A 25,769-nucleotide genomic window follows, 5' to 3' on the forward strand; every position below is an offset into this window, starting at 1 on the left:
GGAGATCTAGGAACATTGAACTGCAAATATAGTAAATAGAGTACATTTATGCAGATACCCACTATTTTCTAGCATCTACCAGGAAGGCATAACACAGGAAAAGCAAAATCTATGAGCACAGTTAGGAAAGCTGTAGATAATATCCAATCTGTAAATCACACAAGCAGCCAGTAGTAGATTCAAGTACTTAGAAGACTTTCTGTACATCGTAAAACCCGGTTCACATCGGTGTTTGGTATTGCTTCCAGGGAGGACCCAAACAGACTCCCCGAATGGAATACCGAACACAGATGTGAACCGGGCCTAAACTGTGATTTGTAGAATATTCAGCTTTGCAGTTTGCAGACATATCTCCGTCGGTTGTGAGGAAAATCAGCCCCTCCCATCTGCATTCACAGTGTAAAGAAAGGAAAAACTCTACCCCTAACCTCACTATCTATCTGTCCTGCTGCTTGGGACATACTTCCCTGGTAATAAAGCAGTCAACTGTATCTTAGCTAGACGGGAGACACCTAGTGGCAAGAACTTTAGGGAAGTTTTTCAGGCAAAAAGCAGTAACAATTTAAGTGCATTACATTTGGTTTCAGAATCACATGAGTTATGAAAAGAGACTATGAAACGTTAGAGACCATTTAAATGCCTATTGAATGAATTCACAAACAGAAATGCAGTCAAACAAATAAAGACCTCAAAAACGATACACTGATACATCCCTTACTTACCTACTGACATCATCGCACCTAACTGCGCCTCTTTACACAGAAAGTTATCAACATCACTTACATAAAGAGCTTTAATAAATGACAGGCTCAAGATAAGTAGCAAGCAACACAGAAATTGGAGTTCACTGAACCACAGTATTCCGCTTCTGTGAACTGTGAACAATATCAATAACTCTGCTTCTTAAGCTTTATTATTTGATAAAAAAATGACAAGCCACGGTCGTGGGTGAAATCATTAAACTAAATTGATGATGTCATTTGTGATGTAATGACAAAGCACTTTCAATAATAATTACTGCCAACAGTTTCTTTAAAATTATTCTGCTGATAAATGGTCTCATAAGAAAACTCGAACACCCACGCGCAAATTCTGCCGGTGTTCACACACCAAGGCAAACACGTTGCACATATATTTTACACTATGTAAATATTAACCAAACAACAATCCAATAAGTAAGGAGTCAAGAGGCAATGAAAAATTAGGGCGTCCGCTACAATGCCTTCGCTTTGAACTCCAACTTCAGAAATGTCAGCAAAACATAATTAAGACAAAATGGGATCATTAGCTTTTATGACTGCAGAGTTTTCCAATCAATTCATAGCCATGATTTTGACTAATACAATATAATATTCACAAAATGATTGATTGATAATATCAATAAGACGTGTGTTAGAAAGAACTCAGCCAAGTAAGAATGAAACCAAGGTCAAAACTGCATAAGGAAGACAAAGTGGCCTTGCAATAGAAACTACAATGAGCACAAAAAAGAACAATCGATACAATTTTCGGACTCCAGCTGCAGAATACTTTGCCGTCAATAGTTATGATAAGGAAGCTAAAAGAGGAATATATAATGGCCACTTTCTCCAAACAGCCTCTGATTTGCGGGTAATAAATCTCCTACTAACTTCTAGGTTAAGGTTTTCATCAGAGAACGTGGTATAGATAATTGGGTAATGCACAGGAGGCGACATGAATACTGCAAATTATAAACTAATCCATGCAGAAACCTTCCGCAGCGCTTTAATGTGCAATAACATGCTTCACGTTTGTACGGTTTCCTAACAGTGCCATTTCCATTCGTCAGAGAGATCTCCATGGAGGGGCTGTCACTTGAAATACTAGTATTTTAAGCTGCACTGACTCCTTCACAAAATGAAGTGTATGAAATTGTGTGTATTTATTCTCCTTTTATCTAGTACCTAACAAGTCTTCCTTGCTTACTATCACCGTGATGGGAATAGAAACTACACCCTCATTAACAGAACCAGTAATGGTAAATAAATTGGGGGGGGGGGGGGGGGGGGTGACACACCAAACGTACCCTGTCATTAATTCTTATATGAATGGACTTCTTATATATTGATGACCTAATTTTACTACAGGACGCCAGATAGTAGAAGTCATGTCCATACAGAACTGCACTTGCTGAAGTACACAGCTCTGTACACCGTGTAGCGGCCATGATTGGTTACTGCAGCTCGGCTCAATTCTCATAGGGTCTTATAGGGTCGCACAGTCCACACTATCCCCCTTGTGAATGGAGCATCAGTGCACTTGTGTAACTGACTATATTCACTGCTATGAGGCTGCTGGGACCGCAACCTCAGGCAGCCCTATAGCAGGGAATGGAGCTCCACACACACAAGCACACTTATGTTCCATTCATAAAGGAGAACGCATGGGGGACTTTTGGTCCCCCATTGTCCTGTATGGCGTAAAACCCAGTGGTTGGGCCCCTGGCGGTCTGTCACTTATCCCTTTAATTGGACAATCTATTTAAGGACCCTTAAAAAGTGTTATCCAGGATTAAAAAACATGGCTGCTTTCTTCTTCTAGGGAAGTGGCATCACATCCGTTAGTCACATACACATACTTCACAGTGTACATTGCAATGAAAGGGACTGTGCTGAAGCACTGGAACCAGCAGGAGACCCAAACAGCTGACTGGTGCAGTTGCCAGAAGGACCAGTAACCTCCTCACCATTCCGGCCAGCCCCATATTAGAGGCAATAACATTTACATCCCTTCACCAAGGGAATGTTGCATCCACATCTCAGAGACTCCTTACTACCTGGAGCCACCAACAAAAGCAAGAATGGGTTGTCAGAAATCCCTCCCCAACAGTCCTTTTAACCTAGTCTGAAACAGCTAGTATTCAATAATAGATAAAATAACTATTAAAATGGCAAAAAGACCAAGGGACTCGTCAGTCATGTTTAGAGGAGAGTAGTTGGGACACAATTACTTTAGATAAAAGACACCACACCTCAGCTACACTGGCATATGCATAGAAGAGTGTTTAGAGGTTCCAGCGCAGAGTCCATCTAAAATAGCGGACGAAAAAGCCCTATAAGGCTTTGGCAAAAATCACAGAGAAAACAAGGTAACCGAAGAGACCCCTTTTTTTTTTTTTTTATCAGTTTTGATATTTAATTCATTTTTTTTCTTTTTGCTATCAGTAGGTCTTTGTAGAATGGGAGGAAATCCATACAAACATGGGGAGAACATACAAACTCCTTGCAAATGTTGTTCCTGGTGGGATTCGAACTCAGGACTCCAGCGCTGCAAGGCTGCAGTGCTAACCACTGAGCCACCATGTTGCCCCAATATTTAATTCATTCTTGTGTTCCTGAGACAGAACAATGCAGATGTGAACATAAACATACTCGAAATGTCAATGCACAAAGACTTGTGCCAGAATTGTATGACACAGGACTAAAGCCATTTCCTTCAGTAGTGTTAATACTATGAATGCCACCATAGAGATGTCTGCACTAACTTGTCCCATCCAGCCATGGCACTGGTTTAGTAGTGTGAATTGTGCAGACTTCAAAAACTAGGACAGGTATAAGGGAAATGATTTTGCCCGCCAAAAAAAAAAAATTAAAAAAATTCATTCAACTTCACCTTACAAGCAAAACTGTGGCATTTTTTTCTCAATGCGACATAAATGGAGCTATACCTTGGTGGCTATTTCTGCCTGCCCAATGTAACTAAAGACCTGTCCTAGAAGATAAATGCCTAAAGTCTCCATTGACACGCCATAACAGAGTTTTCATTGTTTTGCGTGATTTTCTTACACTAAATATTTAACATCGTATTTTACAGGGTTACGACCAAAGACCCCCGTCTACAAGTTGGATCACTATCAGGATATGAGATGAAAGACCTGAAAGAATGGCCTCTCTCTCCAGTCAGACAGGAATCGAAAACAGAATGTGAAGTCATTAGAGAACACCTCCAGCGACAGATTTGGACCTCATTTGTTGCTTGTTGACAGGATGAAATGTTCAACTTTTCAGCAAGGGGGGAGCTATACAAACACAGATCAAGGCAGATAAAGCTCAGGCACTCTCACCATGTTACAATGATTCAATTGGGAGAATTCCAAGACTTCTACAGCTGCGGAGCCATTCTAGCAGCCGTAATTCCAGATATATATCCCATATGCTCTTTTCTGTGCTCTTAGACCACAATTTGAAAAAGAATATACACCTAAATCAATACCTTATTCTCAGAACAAAGGCACGGCTGGTGCTAGTGAGTATGACTGTCTTCATTTCAAGGCCAGGTCAATCGTGAAGACTACCTCTAAATAGATTGTAGACTCCAGCAAGGGGGAAAAGGTAAATAATAAATTAAAACCAGATATACCATTCCCTCATAGGGATACATTAAAATGTATCATTTAAGTGAGAGTTACATGTGATGCATATTACAACTAGCACACAATGTTTCTGCCTGTCAATAACTAACCCTCACCCCCAGCCCCACCAAATCCAACATTAGACTTGTGTTGGTGCCAAATGTTAAACAGAATGGCCCTTATGATGTTCCTTGATTTCATTTGGTTTTCTTTATGTAGGTATTAAAGGTTTCAGACTGAAGCCAAATACAATTACTTCTAGAGCCTATAACTACAAGCACATGACAGACACTTAGACAGGCTGAAGTGCATTATTTCCCATCAAACAACAGAAGGACGCCTAAAATCAAGACATAACGGCAAATATTAAGTACAGCTTTGCTTGGAAAACACCGTCCTGCAAGCTGAAAATGGGCTTCATAGGCAAAGGTGCATACTATTATGACTTGCGTCTAGTTTTATGACATGTCCTTGTGCCTCTCGTTTAGTATCAGAACACTAAAACATTGTCTTATATCCCAGAACTGTCACTTAGTGGTTGGCAGGTAAATGTGTCATTAGCTGGAATCAGAGAAATTATGTTAACACATTTCTAAATTCCTTTTAAAAAGAAGTTTCCATTACAGCAAAGGTGTCTAAGTGGCGACTATCCGACTGCTGTTCTAATGTTCCCTTTGTGCCGAGCTGCGGTATTATGCACAGGCTTGTGTTAATTCATGCACACAGAAATAAATGGTTCACAGCGGGACGCTGGAGTGACTAGTGGCCACACATCTGAACCTTCAGTAGGTGAAAATGGACTCAAGATAGGCCTCTAAGAGGAAAATATCACACATGGGTAGCCTCATGAGGACTCAAGACAATAAATTGCAAAAGTATTTGGATATGCAAGGGGAGATGACGGGTGACATATAGAACACTCGGAATAGTAGAAATAGGCAAGTAAACTGGGATGACGGAGTCGAGCAGCCTGAAATAGTCCTCTAGCAATAGTCATCACGTTTAATGCAGGCAGACCTATTTATTACACATATGAGGGAAGTATAAATGTTATACCATCAGCTAGGAACTGACTTTCCAAAAATCTGGCTCAATGAATGGTACATGCAATTGTAAGAAAATTTGTAATACATCTTATTACAGAAAAATGGCATTTCTCTGTTCCATTAATTCTTCTAAACTGACATTGTCACTTTCCTCTCCATCTTAAACTGCAGGTCACATGACTCGGGTTACTATGGGAAGTCTATGGGAATGGGGTTGAGCATGGATTTGTAGCTGATTCTTTATGTGCGGCCTTAACTCTAGGCTTGCTCTGAGGCCATTTTTGCTGCAGTTATGGTACCAAAGCCAGAATAGACTGAATCCACTTTGTCTCAATACACTTGCAAAAAACGCTGCCATGACTGAGTAACACTTGCCTGAAAATTTTTTCAGCTTTCGTAATAAAATAGGGAGGCTAAATAGGGAGCCCTGTTTAATTGAAAACCCAAACTTGTCATTCTTATTGCAAAACAAATAACCACCGTTCAGTAGCTGGATAAAGCATTGATCGTACATCAAACCAACAAAAATTTACTGTACATCAACAGCTTTCTTTTACAGGGGTGAAACAGAAAAACAAATTTAATCTCAAAGGATCCAAAATGTTCATGTATCCATGGAGCGATCTAGCTTTATTCTTTAAACACAATAAAGGAGTGTTACTATGACATAGGATTGGAAAGCTTGGGAAGTTTTAGACTCTGCTCACATGTGATTTTACCAAACCGGATACCAAAATACTGCACAAGTACATATGGATGGAGTCATAAATAAAAGAAAAAAAAAAATTATATATATATATATATATATATATATATATATATATATATATATATATATATATATATATATATATATATATATATATAGTCAAACACAAACCAAACTTCAAAAAACCACCACCTCCAGTGTAAACACCTGCGAGTGATGATCTAAGAGGATGTAATGCAATTACTAACATACAAGGAATACCTGTAAATATAGGAGAGAGTTAGAGGGAAAGAGATATACATATATTATATTATATTATATTATATTATATATTATATTGAGACGTAGCAGAGTTTAACCAAACTCTGCAATTGGTTAAATTGCTGCAGCGTAATATCTCATCAAAGAAGACAATCCTCAGTGATAATCCAGTTATCAGTTTAATAATTGCAAACTATGCAGATTATTTTCTAAAAGAACCAAAGTGAAATATCACAGTGGATTGTCAAGTGGAGTTGAGTATTGAAGACTGCACCAGACGTTTAAGTCGGCTTGGACTGACCACTTGTGAAACCCTACAACTACATTACAAGCCTTAAAACAGTATACAAAAGACACAGTTATGGATAATAAAGCTTAAATAAATGTGAGGTTTGTGTCCCTTTAAACTAAATACAGGTAGACAGTATGCACATGGTATACACAGGTATTCTGCCTTTCAGCTTCTTTTAAGACTCTTTCCTACAAAGCTAGTTGTCTGAAACAATTGGAAGGACTTGTGCTTTAGGTTTCCATGACAATCCTAACCATAGACAATGGAAAGTGTGCAAATGGCCTTGTGATTTACTGGTATATTGACCCTTTTAAATAAGGTTGAGGTAAAAGGCCAAGCTAGAGAAACCATACTTTACTGTAGCTATTGTCTAGCTGGAATAGAATCGATTCATTGAATTTGACAAAAAAAATAAATACGTAAAAAAAAAAAAAAAAAACCTTAGAAGCCGAGAAAACAAAAGGGCACCAGATTACAAACCCCCAACCATGACGAGAAGACATCTTTATTCAGCTCATAATATCGAGGACGCAAGCTTAATACAGAATATCCTTGGGAAACAACAGCTGAAAGTGCAGGAACATGTCAAATATTATCTCAGTACAACCTGCAAACTACACACAATGTTCTGTACTGCAAGCAGATAAATCAGCATTATTATTAATTATTATTATGGAATTGTTCCTTAAAAGGTAAGAAATACAAACACTAGGAATGTCCAACAATAGAATGTAAAATACAACTTACAACAAAAATCCCCTTAAATATCCTTTCCAAACCTGCCGAGTTTGGGAGGTCATACCACTGAAGAAGCAGCCCCGTTCCCTCTGGTGACACTAAGCTCTCAGCAGGGATCCCAAAATGGCTTGAACACGGTGACATCACCAAAGCACCCAATAGGAAAGGAACATTTAACCTTTGGTTTCTAACTGCGGAACTACAAATGTTATGACACCCGGGACAAGCTTAATCCATTGAATGTAACCAAGTTTTATTCTTCGGAGGGGGGCGCTATTGGTGAATTATATTTTCTAAGCACAGTTAGAAATGAAATGTAAAACCCATAAGAATATTAAGTTTAACTTTAAAAATAAAACCCGAGACTCCGCAGCTGAAGATTAGCCACTAATAATAAAAAGCTTAAGCGAAAGCATAGCGAGAAAGGAAAAAAATACATCCAATCGTGCACAAAGAACTACAATGCATACACTTTATCACTCAAAAGGGAATTTAAAAGAGATTTATATTTTTCTTCTATTATCCTTAAGAAAACATTGACCCGCACCTACTGAAAACAAAATGACACCTCACGCCTATCCTTTGTATGTTGCCTTGTGTTAATCTGGAAAGAATGCACTAAATTTATCATCTATAAAGGCTTAGCAAAGCTTTCCTTAAAACATTCAATCCCCCTACTGGCAAGGTAGCCCATTTAAAGGCTTGGGAGAGAAAGCTTGCCTTGAATTTACACTGAGCAATGCATTCACTTTCCAGCTCTTCTTTTATAGAAAGGCAATTGTTACTCTGAAAAATAAAATCATTACCATAAGCTGATTACATAGAAAAACATTTTTCAGAACTAACCGGATTCTTCAAAGTCTAAAAGTACAGTAATTACCATAGCTGGTGCCAGGCGATCCGTAATGCATGGCCTGGCTAAGAAGGGGTCACTCCTTCAGAGAAATAGAAATCATTACGGCCACTGGCATGCCGAAAATTGTTCTTGTAATAGCTACTGATCATTATTTACAGGACAAGGAAGCAGTTCTCAGGGTGCATATGAAAGAGATGTACTACGGTGGGATCTCCTGAGGCTTCACCACCTTAAAGAGGAGCCATCACGAGTCTCAAAAGCCTAATGATATATATTTATCTGATTGCTGCCGTCAGCCTGAGCATTGTAGGGTCTTGTGTATCCAAATCCATTCGGCCATTCCACAGTTATAAGCCCCGATAAAGTTTTGTGCAAAATAGGGTAAACTAGCCAAGTGGGTGGTAAGATGGCATGACAAACAAGCACACAGAAACCCCGCCTAGAAAAAAAATACACAATGTTATTGCCTGATTTATAAGCAGACCTTAAATTTGCATAAACGTTACAAGTAGATATGAGCGAGTAGTATTCAATCGAATACCTCCCCGCCATAGGAATGCGTGTAAGCGGCCGAACACCAAGGGGTTAAACACATCGAATATTCAGTGCGCTTAACCCCTTGTTGTTCGGCCGCTTACACGCATACCTATGGCGGGGAGGTTTTCGATTGAATATTACTCGCTCATCTCTAGTTACAAGGGCTTATAGCTTTGTAACCGCTGAATTAATTTGGACAAACCAAACACCAAGATGCTTGGGGCAACATAAGAGGAAAGTCATTGGGCTTTTCAGATGAGGTGACAGATGTTCTTTAAAATGTGCAAATTACTAGAATTTTTTTAATATATATTTATATTGATAGAAATAGGCAGCACTCAAGAATAGTGACAAAAATTCTGACGTGAGTTTATTCCAAGAACAATATTTTGGTCACAAAGGTATTGGACCTTTCTTAATACTTATGAATAAAATCACATTAAAATGGTTTTCATTATCCTGGAGTGCTGCCTATTTTTGTATTATTGGAGGGATCATAGAGATGGATGGATGGATAGATAATCTTACATACACAAACAATACTTTAAGATTACAAAACTTAAAGTTTTTGGTTTTTTTGGTTTATATTCACCTGTACTTTATTCATTTACAAAAAGTTATTTTATAACTGGAGGTACACGTCAAAACTGGAGCTTTAAAAATAAATATATATTTCTTTTGACATATTTCCCTCCCCCCCAGAAACCATTAGGAAGTACAAACTTTACATTTACGGCCAAACATAATAAAAACAAAGCCTTAAGTCTGATGCACAAAATCTATACGGAGGCACACTGAGTCCCTGCGGCTTTATACTATGGGTTTTGTGGCTGTTTCACGTAGGTATGTTCAGATTCTTCTATCTGAGAATACCTCAATGTGTGTATATTTATACCCAGCAAGTTTGCCACAGAAATTCTCCCAAAAAAATCAATTACATTCATCTGAATAAAGTTGTTTCTGCAACCATAGAATTGAATAAAAACAGCAAACGTTGTCTGTCTTCATATACAATTTAAGGCATATATGAAGGTATAGTTGCGCCATAAATAAGTCTATGGGCATAGTTTTAGGGCTCTGAAAACCATATAGCAAATTGTCCAGTTTTATCTTGAGGTTACTGGATTATAAAAGAGGTTTCATTGTGTCATTTTTAGGTCCACATATGAAGTGCTTGTTATACCATGGTTGGGTAAAGGATTATACAGTATGAACAACCATATAGGTCATTCTGGCCCCATGTGAACAGCACCTTGTAGCCTCCACATTCATTCATTAAAGCTAGCTAGTCACCAGTTTTTGCAGATTTACATTTGAGGTGGTAAAAGGTCTTATCAGGTAAGAAAATACACCAGTATCCTGGCACTGTAGCAAGCGTCTTCACCGAAATTTCAAGGCATTTATTGCAATGTTAATGGGTTGTTTAGATTTCATGCAAATTTCTTAAACCAGTTTCAAAGTAAACAACTGTTTATATGAACACATTATTTCATATTACGATCAGACAATAGGTAGACAGCTCTAAAGTTTGGAGACCTATGATCACAGCTGTAATTGTCCCGCAGGGAACACATGAAACAATGGAATACTGAAGAATAAGCTAATATTAAAGAATAAGTCAACATTTATTAAAGAAAAATAAGAGAAAGTGAATGTGTTCTGCACAGCAGATAATTAATGGAAGTGCACGAGTCCTAATGACAATAATTCATGTAACAAATTAAACCATTAACTCCATTAATGAGTCAGGAGTAAAGAACACATTACTGCAATTGGCATTCAGGTACATCATTATTTCATGAAAGGAACATTATGCTTATGTAAATCACAACTACAACACAAAAATACATGTACAACTACTGAACAAAGAGGAGGACGGCACCATAACTCACTGTCAGCAGAAGAGAATGGGGAATTTCTATATGAAATGATGGAAGTAGACACTTGTAAATGAGCAATTCTTTATAAACACATTATAAAGACATAAAAAGCAGAGCTACGACTCCAGAGACTGTTATGGGCCAGTCCTGAACTTGTGTGTATGGTGGCCAATTTTATCTCTTGGATTTATAGTGAGTCCATGTCATGTGAAATGTGAAATCTTTAGTACTAAAACTACCCAGACATCAGAAATGTACCCAAATTTAAATATATATAAAAAAAATATGTAGTTCTGTTAATTCTCTGAAAGAGATTCCTTAGCAGCAGCCACCTCATTATATCATATACACACACATAGATTGATTAAACTATCTCCTTCCTATCCTACTATTTTATAAATGTGAAAGTTTGGATGTTTGTTCCTCAATCATACAAAAATGGCTGAACAGATTTTGATGAAATTTGGCACACTTTATCTCGGTAAATGAAATGGCTTCATGTCTCTTATGAATTTATGTTCACAAACTATATTACACTGCTCTTGCATCTGCTTATCTCAGGTCTGTTATGTCTCTATGTAAACACACAGCTAACCCTCAGTCCATTCTTTCCATGCATTTGCATATTATCTGATCTGCTCCAGGCAGTGCTGATACACTGAATGTGAAAACACCTTTAATCCAAATTGGCGGTTTGCCAATATTAAACATGCCTGGAAAAAGAAAATCTAATTTGTTGCAAAACAACGAGAGCTATGAAGGTAGACAGAAGTCACAGTGTTCTCCTGAAGTGGATCATCGATGCCAACAACACGCTCATTATGTGGCGTCCAAGCGAGCTGCCCCAACAATCACGGGCACAATGCGAGGAAGATGTTCAGTGGCAGGCCAGCTTGAGAGCTACCGAAATGCCAGAGCAGGCGGATCACCAACAACATGCTCATTATATGGTGTCCAGCGAGGTGCTGAAATGCCGGAACAATCACTGGTACAGCGCGATGAAGGAGTTCAGCGGCAGGCCAGCTTCACAGCTGCTGAAACGCCAGAGCAGGCAGACCATTGATGCCAGCAATTTACTGAATAAAGGTGGAACATCGATGCCAACAACACAGACAAAGTCGCGGGCAGAGGCTAGTTGTAAATGGACACAGTGAACATGGTCTAGCTACTCCCCTTTATTACACAGTGGGGGAGATTTATTAAGCAATTTGGCCTTTAAAGGGACAGGTCTGTGGGGCTTAAAGTGATACTTTGGGGTTAGATGTTCCATTCTGATGATTATACGAGCAGATCCTATCATGCTCTGTGACATCAGAATAGAAAAGCTCCCCCCAACCCCATTGATATCAAGTGAGGATGGTAGACACTGGGATGACACTCAAATGTCATCAAAGTGCATTCCCCTATAAACTTCCCCCCACACCCCGCTTGACCTGAATACTTGGTCATGTGTATGAGGCCTGAGATTTTTCCCATTACACAGCATTCACAAAATGATCAAAGGAATCACTTTATAAATGTAGATTTGGTGGTGTGCAGAGAGCAGCCTTTTATCACTATACATTATAAACTCCATTAATGTATTTTCTCAATGTCTTTCACATATCATGGCTTTTCTACCACCGCATATTACCCGTAAAAGGCCTATACCAGGCCACTAGCCATCCTCACTGATCCCTTACAGCTCAGCACATTCCTGTGTAATGAACCAGGGTGCCCACAATGTAACCCGCACTATAATGAGCTTACAAGTTGCCTGCTCATACACACAACTGTTCCACCAAGGTTTCCTTTTTTTCTTAAAAAAAAGTTAATAAAAATGGACCAAAGCTTTAACTTACATGTTTCACATAATCAGAAGTTTTGCTTGAGGTATAAAGAAAAATAAATAAAGTATCAGACGTGTAATGGGGCAAATGACAGCAGTAACTGCAATCCAATAAGAGTGGTCTTATCGGTGGAAGTATCACACAAGCCTTCCAATTGTTACAAGCATCATGGGATCCGATGCATTAATGTTACGGGCAACGTACCGTGCTCATAGCCGCTCTTGCATATTATCTAACGCCTGGTGTACTACATTGGCCAATTATGTGAATTACATTATTTGTGCACATACACTGGATTGAGGATGAAATGGTTTATAAAATGCCATATTCAATAGATCCATAATATGTGCAGAGTGTATTATTGACGGCGTTGTGGGATGTCTGCTAATATTATAGTTGTGAGGTACATCAGACGGCTCTGATAAAACACTGCATTATAGGACATTAGTATGGCCAATTCTGGCTGACTACTCCCTGCACCAAGGTGAGCTAAGAGGGCTAGTCCATACAATACATCTGCAAGACATGTAGCCATGTGACTATCATCAGGAGAGAAGAATGGAAAAGGGAGAGCGGCGGGGTGATGTCTGTAATGTACAGTATGAGTAACCAAAGACAGTCCTTCTGTAAATCTTCAAAAACAGCCAAGTTAGGAGTCACAGCAGATTAAAGTACATGCAGCCCTTTCAATGTCCATTATAAAACACTTAGAATATAACAATGAATACTACTGGAGAACTTTATAATGGTACACCACATTTCTTACATATAAACCACTTAAATATTATAAAGAATGCCTTCATACAGCGCAAACTGCAAATTAGTTGCCACTGTTTTTTTTGTTTTTTCTGTTTTGTGGTGGGGTTTTTTTTTTCTTAGATAAGTCTTAGCATACTATATACAATCTTCTGTTCATAAATGTGCTTATGAAAAGAGGATCAGCTAATAAAAGCCCCATGAGCGCAAGAAATCAGCAGCAGATCTGACCACAACCATTTACCTATATTACTATTGCTTACACATACATAATAAAGACACGTACATGGTATGTACATAACATACACAGAAAATAAGCAACGATTCATCCAATCATGCATGGCATCCTTTATCAATATTAGTAGGTGAATACATGTTCTTTACGTTGTATATATACTGTGCAGTATCTGCATATGCATATAGCAAAACACACTTTTCCAGAGGCTAACAGCCTTAGAAAACCTACAGGTTGTAACAGACTAGACAAAAAAAATAAATAATATATATATATATATATATATATATATATATATATATATATATATATATATATATATATATATACACACACACGCATATACATACTGTATATCTAGGAGAACTTAATGTCTGATGGATGAGTTCTCGGCTTTCTCTATTAAGAGAGTGCCATCTAGTGGACAAAAACTAGTAATTCACCAGGGCCGTTATTAAAACAAGTCAGAATAAAACTATAGAAGTAGTTCAGTATTCAAATTAGCTCATACCAGGAAACAAGAGACACCCATCTGCAGGCAGCAGTTTCAGGGTGCTTGTTTCTTATCAGCATACTGTAGAGAGTTAGAAAATGGCTGGACTAAAGCTTCAGAGGGTTAAGATTTCCTATTTATAAAACACAGCTATGTCACCAAAAAGAAAAACCCCACAAATGTATGTATGTGTGTCTATCTATATATTTAAACACACACACACTATTGGGCACTCTGAACTTAGCACTTAGAGAACATAGTAAGATTATAACAAAGGTTGGCCTTAAACATGGTGGATGTGGAGGTAAGGGGCTGTGCCCAGTGTGATTAATTTGGTAGTTTTCCTAACATAATTTAGTGGCCTGGTAAAGAAAATGTTCATTGATAGAAAATAAATAAATATATATATTTATTATAAGGTCATTGGAGACCAAGCTTCTGGAATAAATCTACGTATAACCTGACTCCAACTCAAATAATATATATGGTAAATGTTAAAATGCATGTACTTTATTAATGTAAAGGATATAAAAAGCTGTAGGAGCTACCATACATTCATGTAGGCAACATCCACAGGACAAAACTCGATACGTTATCACAAACATACAATGAATCATATGCCAAATGATAAGGAATGGGGAAAACACTAAATAAATAGTAACACCAGTATAATATAAATAAAAATATAGTGTAAACACAATATACAAAAAGGATGTCAGTGCTCAACAAATACAGAAATAAACAGGCAAACAGCCAATATAAAGCAAAGATAAATGCTACTAATAATGACACAAGGAAAAGCTATATACCCAATGGCAGGAGTAAGTCCCATTAAACATACTGTCACGTAACATTTTCAGCATTAGTCCACATACAACAAATGTAATGTTAGAGAAAAAATAAGCACTGGGTACACAATACCAGGGTAACTGTCCATTTGTCATGGAGAAACTGTTAAAACACCTTTAGGCTGGATTCACACAGTGGATTAGCCACCATAGATTGCTAGCAGACAGTGTCGTACAGCAGCAATGGATGAGGTTTCACTACAATTAATCCACATATTGTGGAAAAACAGCAGCAGAAATTGACCTGGTGTGCAGGGGTTTTTTTTTTTTTATAGATGCAACGTGTCAATTTATGCTGCTGGCTAACACCGTAGTGTTCACCCTCTGCTACGTAGAAACACTGCGATCGCCCTCTGAATTCAGACACAGAAACAACTTCATTGCTGGCATTTTTTGTCATGGCAGAATACAGGCAATAAGCAGCAGAGACATCCTGTGTGGACCCAAGCCTTAGGCTAGATTTAGACACTTCTGGTTTTGATGAGGTGTTCCTACACTAAAGCCAGGAGCGATTGTAAAATGTTTGCATTTTGTCTATACTTTTCCTTTTGTACCCACTCCTGGCATTGGTTAAAAAAGAAAATCAAACAAACAAAACAAAAAAAAATAAAAAATCCATGTGAATCTAGCCAAAACACCACACTAATATATTTATCCACTATTCACAGCATAGGGAATATGTGTCACATCACTGGGAGTCCAAGCATTGAGACTGCAGGCCTAGCAGCCCCAAAGCAGTGAATGGAGCACTGGGCACACAAGTGCATTATCACTTCATTCCCAGGGAGGATACAGGATGCCTTTCAGACCCCCTTCTCCTGATAGCTGGGAGACCCAGCAGTTTGCATGCCCAGTGATGTGACACTGATCCCCTATCCAATGGATAGAGATAAGTGTCTGTAATGGCAATGCCCCTTTAAATTGTGTTAGAATGGGACCTGTAGCTTTTTTATGCACTCACCAATTTGTTTTCTTGCATGTAGATTTTCTTAAGCTTGGGACAGCCTTTGGCTATAGCAGTCATTCCTTCATCAGAGATCTTGTAGCACTGTCCAAAGTGAATATCTCTCAAATCCTTGCATCTGGAACCCAACTGTGGGCAACACGAAAGACAACAGTACTCTATAAGAAATATGCATTGTATAATATACAAACCCTAGGGAGTGCTAGCTTTATTGAAGAGATCCGGTTGATTCATAGAATCTTACAGGCAATACCAGTTGGGAAAATGTGAAAATGTAATCTTTTTTTGGGTAGTGTAAAATCTCCTTTCCCATTTATTGCATACTATGAACATTAGCTCACCTAAAAGAAGAAATGTCTCCCTAGTGCTCCCCATAGGTAGTTACCATGCAAGTCATATTCAGGTCTCGAGAGTGCTAAATATCTATATACTGGGGGACCACCAGTCGCTAGAATGAGGAGCCCAAATCCCCCATTCCATCTCAATGCAAGACTGAAGTGAGGTGGAGCACGAATGAAGCATGTATAATGTCACTTCATTTAACCTTTTAACGACTAATGACATATGTACTTTATTAGTCACATGAACAAATATAGAGTGGGCTCAAGAACTGAACCTGTTCCTTGCTGTGTTCTACAGCTGACTGCTGCTACTAATGTTTGATATCAGCAAAAGCGCCAGATGCAGCTATTTAATCCTTTTACAAGTCATGGTCAATAGTGACTGTGATATCTGAGCCATTAGACTGTATTGGGGTCAGCACCTTGGAACTGATATGTCATAATGAGAGCACTTAACAGGGCGATGATCAGTTGTCATGACAGTGGGGATCCTACTGAAAGCTCCCAGGTCTGTCACCACAGTACTTCTATTAAATGCCATCTGTAAGAGCTGTAATACCATATACTGCAATACAGGAGAACTGCAGCATATTCTAAGGGCTCGTTCACATCTGCGCCCAGGTGTCCGTACTACAGGTTTCCGTTTCCCGCATAAAACAGAGCAGGAGATGGAAACCTGCAGGAGACTCTCTCACCCATTCATTTGAATGGGTGAGAAAGATGTCCGGCCGTGAGCGGCGGTGAGCATTTTAGGCTCTCCGCCGCGAAACCGGGTTTTTTAATTCGGACACAGAGTCGGATATGCAGTACTCTGTGTCCGGATTAAAAATCCGGTTTTGAGGCGGAGAGCATAAAACGCTCACCGCCGATCACGGCCGGACCCGGTCTGTGCTTTCCGTCTTCTGGCATTCAGAAGACGGAAAGCACAGAACGGAGAGTAGAACGCAGGTGTGAACCTAGCGTAAGAGTGAAATGGAACAAACACTAACGAACGTTATCCTCAAAAAAGTAGAAATTGACAATTACAGCTTGCATGCAAAGAACAGTCCTCAAAGAGTTACTCAGAAAAAAGAAAATAAAAGCTCTAGATCTAAAATTTAATGGACAATATTAATGATGTTAAATAAGTCAGTTAAACTGTTTTGTGGTTTGTTTTTTTTTACCTGTTTTATTGCTTCATCGGTGAGCCGGTCCTGGTTCCCGACATGAACTTTTTGTAGAGCTGTACAATGCGTTGTCAGAGAGATGAGCGAGGAGTCGGACAGCTGCTTACATCGGTAGGCCGTGTATTTCACTAGGCCCGAACATCTGGCTGCCACCATCCCAACCCCAGCATCCGTCACATTTAGACAGTCAGAAATGTTCAGTTCTGTAATGTTCCAAAATCTGGAAACTATTCTTTCTAATGTGTCATCTTTCACCTGGAAAGAAATAACATATCTGTTACTGTTACACCCATAATAAAATAAATAAGGATTTTCAATGTTAATCTGTCCACATTTCATTTATAGAAACCCAGTTACTTTCGTACCTTATAACACACGTCACTGGGCAGTATTTCTCTCCCAATGAATGAGAGTACTTATGAGGTAAACTAAAGTGGTTTACAGTTATTTTGTATGTAAAGCTAAGATATGTCTGCAGCCAATGGACAAGGTGGCTCAGTGGTTAGCACTGTTGCCTTGCGGCACTGGAGTTTGCATCCAGCCAAGGACAACATCTGCAGGTTTGCTCCCTCACCTCAAAGACCACTTCGCTTGTGACTTTAAATTGCCAAAAATGGGATACACTTGAAGTCCTACTTGGGATAGTGTTGACAATGTATCTGTAAAGCGCTGTGAAATATGGTGGTGCTATATAAGCGAAACAAGTCAGACAAGTGACAAGCTAATACTATTATATCTGGTTTAAAGAGGACCTTTCACCACTTTTGGGCACATGCAGTGTTATATACTGCTGGAAAGCTGACAGTGCGCTGAATTCAGCGCACTGTCGGCTTTCCCGATCTGTGCCCGCTGTAAAGAGCTTACGGTGCCGGTACCGTAGTGCTCTATGGTCAGAAGGGCGTTTCTGACCATTAGCCAGAGACGTCCTTCTGCCTCGCGGCGCCTATCGCGCTGTGCTGTGGAGCAGGGAGGAACGCCCTCTCCCCTCCTGATAATACTAGTCTATGGACGAGCTGTGTGAGCAGAGGGAGGGGGCGTTCCTCTCCGCCCCACAGCACAGCGCGATAGGCGCCGCGAGGCAGAAGGACGTCTCTGGCTAATGGTCAGAAACGCCCTTCTGACCATAGAGCACTACGGTACCGGCACCGTAAGCTCTTTACAGCGGGCACAGATCGGGAAAGCCAACAGTGCGCTGAATTCAGCGCACTGTCAGCTTTCCAGCAGTATATAACACTGCATGTGCCCAAAAGTGGTGAAAGGTCCTCTTTAAGTCAATGCTCTGTGTCTACTTTCCACGTTGTATAGCTCACAGAGCATTTCCTAAACTGGACACACTTGTATCCACTTCTCAACAAAGAGCATGACTAGATATGTAAAGGAATCTTCACACAGGGAGACAATCATCCAAACCACCATTCATGCAGATATTCATTCCAGATCAACATGTCCACATCCACTCATGAAAGTGGAGGATAAACTTCCGACAAAAACAGAACTGTATGGGTTGAACAATTATACAAGTCATTGACTGTCTACACATAGTATGGAGAGAGCGCTACATAAATGGAAGCATGCAAGCATCGCCATATCTGTCCAAGTAAAAGGCCCCTAAGGCTAGGGCCACATGGTAAGCGATTGTAAACACACAGGCAGATTAGCTAGCATTGTGGATGAGATTTATACAGACCCAACACACATGCTGCAACTAAAACCAATGGTGGAAACAGCCCTGCACTCATCTTCAGAGAGTATAAAGTCTGAAACAATCCTTTTAAATCTGTCTGAAGGTTTCTAGTTTCTCAGATATCTAAAACAAATCTACTTTGTTGTGCAACATGTAAAATACATTTCTGTTTTTCACCAATGAAAGGCATTTGACAGAAGTAATTTGTGTTTACACTGCTTTAGAAGAAGAAAAAAAATTGGTCTGATGGAATAAACAGAGTCATTCTTCATCAATTTACAGACCGTAATTACGGCATAAACACAGCCAGCAACAGCCCAGAATCCTACAGTGTTGGCCAAAAGTATTGGCACCCCTGCAATTCTGTCAGATAATACTCGTTGTCTTCCAGAAAATGATTGCAAGCACAAACTCTTTGGTATTAATATCTTCTAGTCTTGTTTTCCACTACAAAGTCAGGTGTCCTAACACTGCTCAGCTCACTATAGAGGACAAGCAGCTACACAAAGCAGGTACTTTCTGTAGAGGAAAACAAAATACTTGGACCCTGACGTGTTGAACCGCACAGAGTCCAGCCAATGCCATGGCGTGAAAAAGTGGCTTGAGTTTTACCATTGCAATATCACTGCAGTGTGAAGGGACATACAGTAGTGGTTAGCAATGTTGCCTTGCAGCCCTGGGGTTCTTGGTTCAAATCCAAGAAAAGGCAACATCTGCATGTAACTTGTATATATGGTGTCTGTCTGGGTTTCCATTGGGTACTCCGCTTTCCTATATACTCAGAAGGAAATTTGTTTCCCATGAGAACAGTCCTGCATTATCAGTGCAGTGTCAGTGGTGAGAAGAAGGTGTAAAAGACCTGCATGATCTCACTAACATGAATGGAGTTCTTTACCACAGACAACTCTTCAGCTGAAGTCTGAAATGGAGGTATAGAAAGCCCTACAAAGTACAAGAAGGAGGAAGTACTTCACTGGTAATTCACATAATGGCATCCCCATACAAAGGTGAGATAGGACATAGTGCTGCTGCCTGTGTGGGAAGAGGGAAGGGATTAACACTTACTACCAGAGGGGACACATGTGGGGGAGTATTCTGTGCTGCATGGTGATGCTTGGCAATTCTGGAGTGATATATTATGCAGTACTTGTCTGGTGCTGCTGGGGAGGTATTTTGGGCTGCACTTTGGTGTTGGACAATTTTGAGAAGATATTTTGCAATGTATAGTGGTATTTGGTGAAGCTATGGGGAATCCTCTGTACTGCACTATGGTATTTGTTTGGGACTCCAGGTTAAGGCTCATTTGCTGCATTGACTATAGACTGGTAGATGAGGCCTGAACACAAAACATTTGAGACACTCTGGTCTTTAGGACATCCTGTATATATGGGGAAAAAAATCATGAAAGATTCTCTCTAACCATATATGACGATTTGACTATGGAGGACATATCAATCATGTTTATCAGACATGCTGTACTGCAATGGCCGGACATTCTGCTGGACACCTGCTGTGCTGTTATTGGGTGAATAAGAGGTGCAAGAATAGAACATTCCTAAATTCCCTCCACATATGGCTGTGGTGCCAAGTGAACTCCACAATAAGGCCCCATGTACATGGCCATAATTTTGGTCTGTGCTGTTATTACAGATCCATAATAATGGATAACATATGGACTCAGACACATCAATAGTATTTACGAGATCTGGGTGAAAGCCCTAGGACCAAATCACAAATTATGTAGCAGATCCTATTTCTACCTGTTTTTCAGACTGGATTTGTCTATTTTATTGATCATGTCCATGGAAAACTCGGTTATCAGTGTGTCATCTGTTCCAATTCTCAGACCTGGACAGAGCTACGGTCATGTGCAAGGGGCCTAACAATATCACGTCAATTATGGGGTTGTTAGTTTGTAATGTCATCTGAGCCTGGTTAATGTAGAAGGAATGCACTTATAATAGGACTTGGGGTACCTGGCAACGACCGCTGAGGTCCAGCTGCTTCCAGAACTGAAAGTCCAGGCAAAGGTCACGCCAATACTTACAGACCAGAGATACACAAAGACAGCGCTCATTCAATGACAAGTGAGAAAAGATCTGGAAGAGAGAAGCAGCAGTATTTTAGAGACATTCTGCATAAGTCATTTTTTTTGCATTTCACTGTTATAGAGATTACGGTTTTAGTCAACAATTAACGGGGCTGACCAGCTACAAACACTGAACATTGGTGCTTTTTTTGTCAGTCTCCTACAACCATTAAAAAGAGGAGGCAGAATCAGATCAGGGTCAGATTTCATTGTGTGAACAGAACAGTTAGACTGCAAATGTTTACCTTAATGATGCGTTGTAAAGGGAGTTGCGCTAAAACAGCATGCGCCTTTCTATGTAAACAATAACGCTTGCAGTCACCCATCATAACTAAAGATCTTGAGATGCAAATACTGGTGTAGTGCACTACAGGACTTCTTTCACTGCCAAACGTACACGCAAGTGTAATCTGTTTTCACAGATCCCTCATAGATAACAGTATTGGGGCGGGGGGGGAAATCTGTGAAATCGACCAAAGAAATGATCTTTATCGAAGATTGTTCATGCTGACTTTTAAAGAGGACCTTTAATGTCTTCGGTCACATGCGGTTTTATATACTGCTAGAAATCTGTCAGTGCACTGTTGGCTTTCCCTTTATGTGTCCTGGGGCCATTACCAATAGCTCTTCAGTGTCAGAAGGGAGTTTCTGACAGTCTGTGATGAACAGTCTATGGATGAGTACTGTCCGGAGGGAAGGGAGAGGGGGCGTTCCTCACCGTTCAGCGTCATCACTGGTTGGTAAAGAACACCCCCTATGACAGTACAGCGCTACAGACAGACTGTCAGGAGAGGGGTTCATCACAAACTGTCAGAAATGCCCTTCTGACACTAAAGAGCTATCGGTAACGGCACCACTAGCTCTACCCCGGGGGCACAAAGGGAAAGCCGACACTGAATTACGCACACTAGAAGCATACTAGCAGTATATAAAAGTGCATCTGACTGAGGACACGAAAGGTCCTCTTTAATACAGCGGTCATGTGAAGAAATTCTATTAGTCTATAGAGCCGTATTCTGGACGTTAATATAACTGCAAGCACGTGGCTGATGAACTCTGTGTGAATGACCCCTGACAAGTAGGTCTTAAAGTTTCTTACTTTTTAATGACATATAAACCAACCTCAATTAGTTGCCTGTGTAAGGCTGGATTCACATTTGCGGTGGAGTCTCCATAGGAGACTGCTGCAGAATCTTCTTAAAAATGGCAGAGAAAAAACCTGCAAGGAGGACTTTTCTCTCCGCCGGTTTGAGTATAAAACCAGCAGAAATTATAGTCTTTGGGGTGCGCGGGTTTCCACATGTAACCGCTTTTTAAGAGGACAGGGTCTCAGTCTTTTGTGCCCCTAAGTGGACCTGAACACTAGAGTGAACCTAGGATTGCAGAGGACATGACATGTACCTCAAAGAGAAAGGCTACAGAGACAGGCCGGGAGCCTTCAAGTCATAGACACATGCTACATAGATCTGTAGAGTGTTGCTCAGTTCTGTTCAGGTATACAGCACTGAAACCCAGCAAGGCTGCCACCTGCCTCTAACCAGTTTTATAGGTGATCTCCACATCATGATACAGTTATAATACAGCAGGGACAGGAGCAGAGCAACATGGGAGGGAACATTAATAAATGATATGTAGGGGGGGGCATCATGTGATATCTCACCTTCAGCAACAGGGAAAGAGGCAGCTGGTTAATATATAGTGGTTCAACCTCCGGCCTTTCTGGCTCATCAAGAGACTGCAGCTGATCCTGGGAAGGAGGAAGCATGGAGGAGGAGCAGCAGTTCTGGCTGGAGAGGTCCATTCCACAGGTGGGATGTCTGTGTACTTCTGTGCTGGACTGGGAATCCTCTTCTGGTAGGACCATTCCATCTTTCTCCAGCACTGGATTCCCTGAAGGTCCCTCTGCCAGCTCCTCCAGGTGCCCAGCAGGCTGGTCTGTAGGCTCCCCAGCACAGGCAGATGTGCACCCCTGGTCTCCTGCAGTGGAGTAAGTGTGCCCTGCAGGATGTGCCCGGTCCTCTGACACCTCCTGTGCCTGCTCTTCTGCAGGGGCACATCGGGGCTGCTTGAAGGGGGTGCCAGGCTGCTGTCCCTCTTCACTGTTCTTCCGCTTACACACCATGTCTATGGTCAGATGGTCAGAGCGGTGAAGCCCTGAGTGGAGGGCACGGCAGCTCTGCTCCGGCCAGGTGTTCTGCAGCAATAGGTGGGCACAGTCCTGGGCAGCAGATCCTGGGGCAGGGGACACCGGCTCACTGACTGCAGGCTCCCGAACTAGGAAGCACAGCATACAAGGTGCACGGAGCAGGCAGTCCCGGCGAGGCTGCAGCTGTTGCTTCTTCTTCCTCTGGGCTCTGGGTGGTGTGAGGCCGTGGCGCTGCTTACAGAAGAAGCTGCCCATAAAGGATGAACAAGCAGCGGGGAAGTCTCTGGAGCGGGCACTGTCCCGGCTCACACACTCACTGACACACACTCTAAAGCTTTCCCCGTTACCGCCGTTCTGACGTCATCACAACACTAAGTAGAAATAAATTTTGCTGCACACACTAGATTTGCATTGGGAAGGTGTAGTGATTTATTTTACAATAGAACAAACGCCATTGACACAGTGCAAAGAAAAAATTGAAAAAGGCAAACTAGATCATTCAATGTTTTTGACGTTTCGGTCATTAGAACTTCATCGGAATAGATCTAGAAATAATGAACAAACATTAATCAGCAATGTGACATGAAAGGTCAAGGCTCAATATCAGAGAAAATAAATGTATTATATACGATATACATGAAAACCGCAATGAGACAATGAAGAGACAGAAATAGAAAACAAACAGAGGAAACCAGGAGAACTATGTTATGCCAAAAGTATAAGAAAAGAGTAACCGTGTGACTACAGAGCAAAGGTGAAAATCATAATAATATGTAGTTGGGTCGTATACAGCTGTATGAGGTGGTGTATAGAGAAAGCAGATAGATACAGTGTATGGGGGTAAGACAAACACAGATGGCCAGAAATATAGGAGATAAGAGGAGAAGTAACATGGGACAGATAGTGAGAGTAAATAGATAAACAGAGTGCAAAGATGTGAAAACAATGGTGGAGATTAGAGAATAAGAGACCTGAGGCGCAAGAGACAGAATACAGATAACACTTACCTAGTGCATAGCATGACAGGGAGAAGTGTCAGAGCGTGCAAAGAGAAGCCCAATAACATCGGTTATATAGAGGTAGCTTCACAGGAAATGAAGTGCAGTGCTGACAGCCAAATGGGGAGGAAGTAGGAGGGATATGCGTTCCAAAGGGAGGAAGTAGGAGAGATATGTGTTCCAAAGGGAGGAAGTAGGAGGATATGCGTTCCAAACGGAGGAAGTAGAACAGATATGTGTTCCAAAGGGAGGAAGTAGGAGAGGTATGTGTTCCAAAGGGAGGAAGTAGAAGAGATATGTGTTCCAAAGGGAGGAAGTAGGAGGGATATGCGTTCCAAAGGGAGGAAGTAGGAGGATATGCGTTCCAAAGGGAGGAAGTACGAGGGATATGTGTTTCAAAGGGGGGAAGTAGGAGAGATATGTGTTTCAAAGGGGGGAAGTAGGAGGGATGTGCGTTCCAAAGAGGGGGATGAACAATGTAAAAAAAAGTGTATGGATGTAAATGAATAAAAGTGGAATGTCAGGCCAAATGTGAGTGAATCATATGTGTAGAAATGAAAAAAGAGAACAGAACAAAAAGGGACAAGAAAGTCAACTAAATAAAACAAAGAAGGGGAAAGAAGGAAGAAAAAGAGAAAACATAACATAAAATGAGATTACAAGGTGGGATAAACGAGGTGGGGACTGATAATAATGGATCAGGGGGAAAAAAGGGGGGGTCAAAAAAGGGAAAAACTATCTTGTGCTACCATCTGTACTATACCCATAGGTGATGAAGAGTTGTCACTTCGTCTGTGAAAGAGAATATATTATATTATCCTATTAATATTATAAATGTGAAAGTTTGTGGGTTTGTGTGTTTGGATGTTTGCATGTTCGGATGTTTGTTCCTCAATCACGGAAAAACCGCTCCACCGATTTGGCTGAAATTTTCCACAAACATAGTTAATACACCCGATTAAACAATAGGCTACTTTTCCTCACAATAGCGCACATACGTTTGTGCCAGGACCCCCACAAAACCCAAACTCACACCACCATCTCTGCAATCTCACACACTTTGGACCATAGCAAGCCACAAAATTCATATTGCCCTCTACAGCCTCGCCCCTAACCCCACACAATCACATATACATATACTTTACCACTTTGCCCCTCACCTTAACGATACTCCAGGAGGCTCTCTTTAACGCTCCGGAGCAGCCATGTTTGCCGACCCCCACCGCTCTGACAATCCGCGACACCGCCCACCCATGTCAATACCCCTAGGAGGTCTAATAAATGCAAAAAAAAGTTTAAAAAAAAAAGTAAAACAAATATAAAAAAAATAAATAAAAAGGATTAAAAATTCAAATCACCTCCCTTTCCCTAGAACACATATAAAAGTAGTTAAAAACTGTGAAACACATACATGTTAGGTATCCCCACGTCCGAAATCGCCCGCTCTACAAAGCTATACAAATATTTTTCCTGTTCGGTAAACGCCGTAGCGGGAAAAATGGTCAAAAGTTCCAAACCGCCATTTTTTC

The 25,769-nt window shown here is 40.5% G+C and overlaps 1 protein-coding gene across 1 annotated transcript in view; it reads right to left on the bottom strand.

Moving 5' to 3' along the window:
• The window catches only part of FBXL17 (F-box and leucine rich repeat protein 17), a 506,430-nt gene extending 482,104 nt beyond the window's left edge, over positions 1 to 24,326 (bottom strand). The window contains exons 1-5 of the mRNA XM_075272254.1: positions 24,250 to 24,326; positions 22,757 to 23,787; positions 20,984 to 21,106; positions 17,321 to 17,578; positions 15,814 to 15,945 (exon numbers count right to left, since the gene is read on the bottom strand). Of these exons, the coding sequence (XP_075128355.1) occupies positions 15,814 to 15,945; positions 17,321 to 17,578; positions 20,984 to 21,106; positions 22,757 to 23,497 (1,254 nt within the window). The 5' untranslated portion in view covers positions 23,498 to 23,787; positions 24,250 to 24,326. The remainder of the gene's footprint in view (positions 1 to 15,813; positions 15,946 to 17,320; positions 17,579 to 20,983; positions 21,107 to 22,756; positions 23,788 to 24,249) is intronic.
• Between the last annotated feature and the right edge of the window lie 1,443 nt (positions 24,327 to 25,769).

This window comes from Leptodactylus fuscus, chromosome 1 (assembly GCF_031893055.1).
Source record: "Leptodactylus fuscus isolate aLepFus1 chromosome 1, aLepFus1.hap2, whole genome shotgun sequence".
Classification (NCBI taxonomy): domain Eukaryota; kingdom Metazoa; phylum Chordata; class Amphibia; order Anura; family Leptodactylidae; genus Leptodactylus; species Leptodactylus fuscus.